Source organism: Mizuhopecten yessoensis, unplaced genomic scaffold, assembly GCF_002113885.1.
Source record: "Mizuhopecten yessoensis strain PY_sf001 unplaced genomic scaffold, ASM211388v2 scaffold10985, whole genome shotgun sequence".
Lineage (NCBI taxonomy): Eukaryota > Metazoa > Mollusca > Bivalvia > Pectinida > Pectinidae > Mizuhopecten > Mizuhopecten yessoensis.
Genome location: NW_018408820.1, coordinates 178,806 through 183,059, shown reverse-complemented (window position 1 = coordinate 183,059; position 4,254 = coordinate 178,806). Strand labels below are relative to the sequence as shown.

The following is a 4,254-nucleotide window of genomic DNA, read 5'->3' as shown; positions in this document are numbered from 1 at the left end:
TGTAATTTAGATAGTTAAACACTACATAAACATCTGTAATTTAGATGGTTTGATACTACATAAACATTTGTTATTAAGATGGTTTGATACTAGATAAACATCTGTAATTTAGATGGTTAAATACCACATCAACATCTGTAATTTAGATGTTTAGATACTACATAAACATCTGTAATTTAGATGGTTAAATACTGTATAAACTTCTGTAATTTAGATGGTTAAATACTGTATAAACATCTGTGATTTAGATGGTTAAATACTAAATAAACATCTGTTATTTAGATGTTAAGATTCTAAATAATCGTCTGTTATTTAGATGTTTAAATACTACATAAAAATTTGTACTTTAGATGGTTTAATACTACATAAACATCTGTAATTTAGATGTTTAAATACTACATAATCATCTGTAATTTAGATGGTTTAATACTACATAAACATCTATAATTTAGATTTTTAAATACTACATAAACATTTGTAAGTTAGATTGTTTAATACTTCCTAAACATCTGTAATTTAGATTGTTTAATCCCACATAAACATATGTAATTTTGATGTTTAGATACTGCATAAACATCTGTAATTAAGATGATTAGATACTGCATAAACATCTGTAATTTAGATGATTAGATACTAGATACACAGATGTAATTAAGATGTTTAGATACTTCATAAACACATGTAATTTAGATGTTTAGATACTACATAAACATCTGTAATTTAGATGGTTAGATACTGTATAAACATCTGTAATTTAGATGGTTAGATACTGTATAAACATCTGTAATTTAGATGGTTAAATACCACATAAACATCTGTAATTTAGATGTTTAGATACTACATAAACATATGTAATTTAGATAGTTAAATACCACATCAACATCTGTAATTTAGATGGGTAAATACTACATAATAAACATCTGTAATTTAGATGGTTAGATACTGTATAAACATCTGTAACTTAGATGGTTAAATACTACATAAACATCTGTAATTTAGATGGTTTAATACCACATCAACATCTGTAATTTAGATGTTTAGATACTACATAAACATATGTAGTATCTAACCATCTAAATTACAGATGTTTATACTGTATAAACATCTTTAACTTAGATGGTTAGATACTGTATAAACATCTGTGACTTAGATGGTTAAATACTACATAAACGTCTGTAATTTAGATGAAGAGGCACTACATAGACGTCTGTAATTTGGATTGGTTGATACTAGATAAACATCTGTAATTTAGATAGTTAAACACTACATAAACATCTGAAATTTAGATGGTTTGATACTACATGAACATTTGTTATTAAGATGGTTTGATACTAGATAAACGTCTGTAATTTAGATGAAGAGGTACTACATAGACGTCTGTAATTTAGATTGGTTGATACTAGATAAACATCTGTACTTTATATATCTAATTACTACATATACATGTTCATCTGTACTACAAATGTTTAGCTACTACATCATTTGTTTTACAATGTTTAAATATTCACAAAACACTTTCTGGTTTAGTTTTGCAAAGCATATGATAAAATTATTTCAAACCAATCAAAATGAATGACACCTGACTGTTCTGTAATATTTCGATCTTGTGTTGACAGTAAAGTAACATGACGTGCCTGTGCCGACACCGTACAACAGGATCATGACGTCAAGGCTTGGTGAGAATGTAGACAGGAACAATCCGATACTGGAGACAATGCCCCCGACAATAACCACTCTCCGACAGCCTAGTCTGTCCATCAAGGCTCCCGACACCAAACCTGAAAGTATCATATCTATATCAGTTAACTACCGAGTTATCTTATTTATCGATACATAAAACAACAAAAACGTCCACTTACTCACATACATTGTTATGACTTAACCATCATCATCATCATCATCATCATCATCATCATCATCATCATCATCATCATCATCATCATCATCATCATCATTCAATCAATCGATCGATCGATCAATCACCCTTCACCAGTCAACATCATGGATAAGTGGTTTCTATCATTCTTAATTCATCATCATATTACACGATTACAAAGCATATCAGATCATCATCATCATAATCATCATCACATGATTACACATCATTATCATCATGTATCGTTCTTTATATATACAACAATCCTCATATCATTACACTTCATCATCATTAACAACCGAGTTTTCTGGATAATAAGCCTTATTTCGACATTAAAGAGCAAGCTTAATTATATAATTATAGCGCACAGAACGTCTCTAACAAACAAATGATAGACCAGCCCCTCTAGAAGTCGATATAAGAAAATATAGCTCCACCTGGGCGGAGGGAACACACAGATGGAGCCGTATGGTGTAAAAGCAGAAAGCATTCCCAACTCGATGCTGAGAGACGATGACAAAATTGTAATATTTGCCCATGTCTGCTTAAATAACCAACCGAGAAATACTGTTCTCTTACCCTGGACAGGGATATCTACCATTTTACCGGTGTGAGATTTTCTTATCTCACCCTAGGGTTGAGACAAGCTACACGTGTTCTTTGCACGTTCTCAACAATTGTATGACGTCATAGCAACAATACCATGACGTATGTATTTTATGCAGACGTAACAATGACGTCACGTCGACAATTCAGCCGCATCACATCAACATTGTCTTGAATTGATGTAACGTCTGCATAAAATACATAAGAGGGTAAACAGAGTAAGAGAAAAATAATCATTCACCTCCTTGGGAGTGAGACAGAGTGATCTCAACCCTCGGCACGCCTCGTGTTTGACAACTTAAGAATCTTACCCCTCGGGTTGAGATTACCCTGTCTCACCCCCAAGGGGGTGAAAGATTCTATTAACCTCTGAATCTCTTGTTTTATTTTATATCAATCACTCTTATTTGCCCTGACGAAAGCGCGCGCAGGGGGTCGTAATGAGGTAAAAACCGAAGTAATAAGTAACATCCTACGTTGTAGGGAATAGGACTCAATCGACTTTACGTCCGATCGGGAAGGCCTAATACTTACCAAGTGATAAATATGTGCCGTTGATGATGGAACTTAATAGCTGTGTCTTTGCGTTGCTGCCTCCAAAATAAGCAAGGAAATCCGGCATAAATACTCCAAATGTCAAACATATTCCATCAACAATACCGCTGTGTACGAAGGAGGAGATTAAAACCACCCAACCCCAGCCACCGTCGGGAGCTATAGGTTCATGGATGTTTCTCTTAGTCTCCTCAATCTCCGATTTAGAGTTATTACCTTTTGAACTCTTGTTAGCTTCTGCCATTTTTATATAACAACAGTACCTTAAATAACAAAATAATATGATTGTCATGTCGATTACATTTTAGTTCGTCATGATGGTTGAACATCAGAATGATTCTAAATAAACATTTTTTTATTAAATATTTGAATAATAAGTTCAAGTTTTGCTTTTTTGCCGTTAAAGGGGCATCACGGTGAAGTAACTGTATTTTTTGTCTGTTTTTCAAATACTACATAAACATATCAAGTGAGACTCCTTATGGAAAATAACGATCGGATTTGGCTGAAATAGATTCATAAAAATGATTAAATCTAAGAAAATCATCGGCATTTCTACCTGTCTGACCAACGTTTTGTTCAGGGATTTCGCTCTACTAGCGCATGCGCATAGCACACCATTTCTTTGTAAACTAAATGACTGGCCGTGTGAAGTAAGCGAAAGAAAAGTGTTTTAACCGTGTCAGCTACGAAACGAAAAGTTGCAAAATGGTCAAAAGATAGCCCAAGGAGTACGTTACGGAATCATTATTGCAGGTGGGCAGTATTCAAAGGAGAAAATAACTGCCCTTGCAGTTAGTACGGTGCATGTATTCTTCCGGATAGCCGGTTAATCTAATTACGTGCTACACCATAGTATTGAGATTAATGAATGGTATAAAGTATATTAACCCTGAATTCGATCGGGAACTTCATAAGTTGGAAACTTGATCATGTGATTCATTGATTTGCAATTGTTGTTTTTCAATCTTTTTTGCAAAACACCCCGCGCTTGATCGTTGGTAAAAATCTTTTCTGACAAATATGTCTCTATACGTGTTCTATACGACTCCTCAATCTTTTGCGAGATAGTAATTGATTTTGTATTAAAAATCAATTCAGTAAACTTTTCTTGTGTTATCTTGTCTGGACTATCCATAAACTGGCCTTTTTAGGGGCACCATCTGGTTTAAATATAAAGTGATATAGACGTCTAATTGTTAACGTAATTGAGCATG

At 33.4% G+C, this 4,254-nt stretch overlaps 1 protein-coding gene across 1 annotated transcript in view; it reads right to left on the bottom strand.

Annotated features, from left to right (window-relative positions):
- Positions 1-3,281, bottom strand: part of LOC110464324 (monocarboxylate transporter 12-like) — a 10,140-nt gene extending 6,859 nt beyond the window's left edge. Inside the window, exons 1-2 of the mRNA XM_021519500.1 lie at positions 3,017-3,281; positions 1,635-1,778 (exon numbers count right to left, since the gene is read on the bottom strand). Coding sequence (XP_021375175.1) covers positions 1,635-1,778; positions 3,017-3,281 — 409 coding nt within the window. The remainder of the gene's footprint in view (positions 1-1,634; positions 1,779-3,016) is intronic.
- Positions 3,282-4,254: the final 973 nt, after the last annotated feature.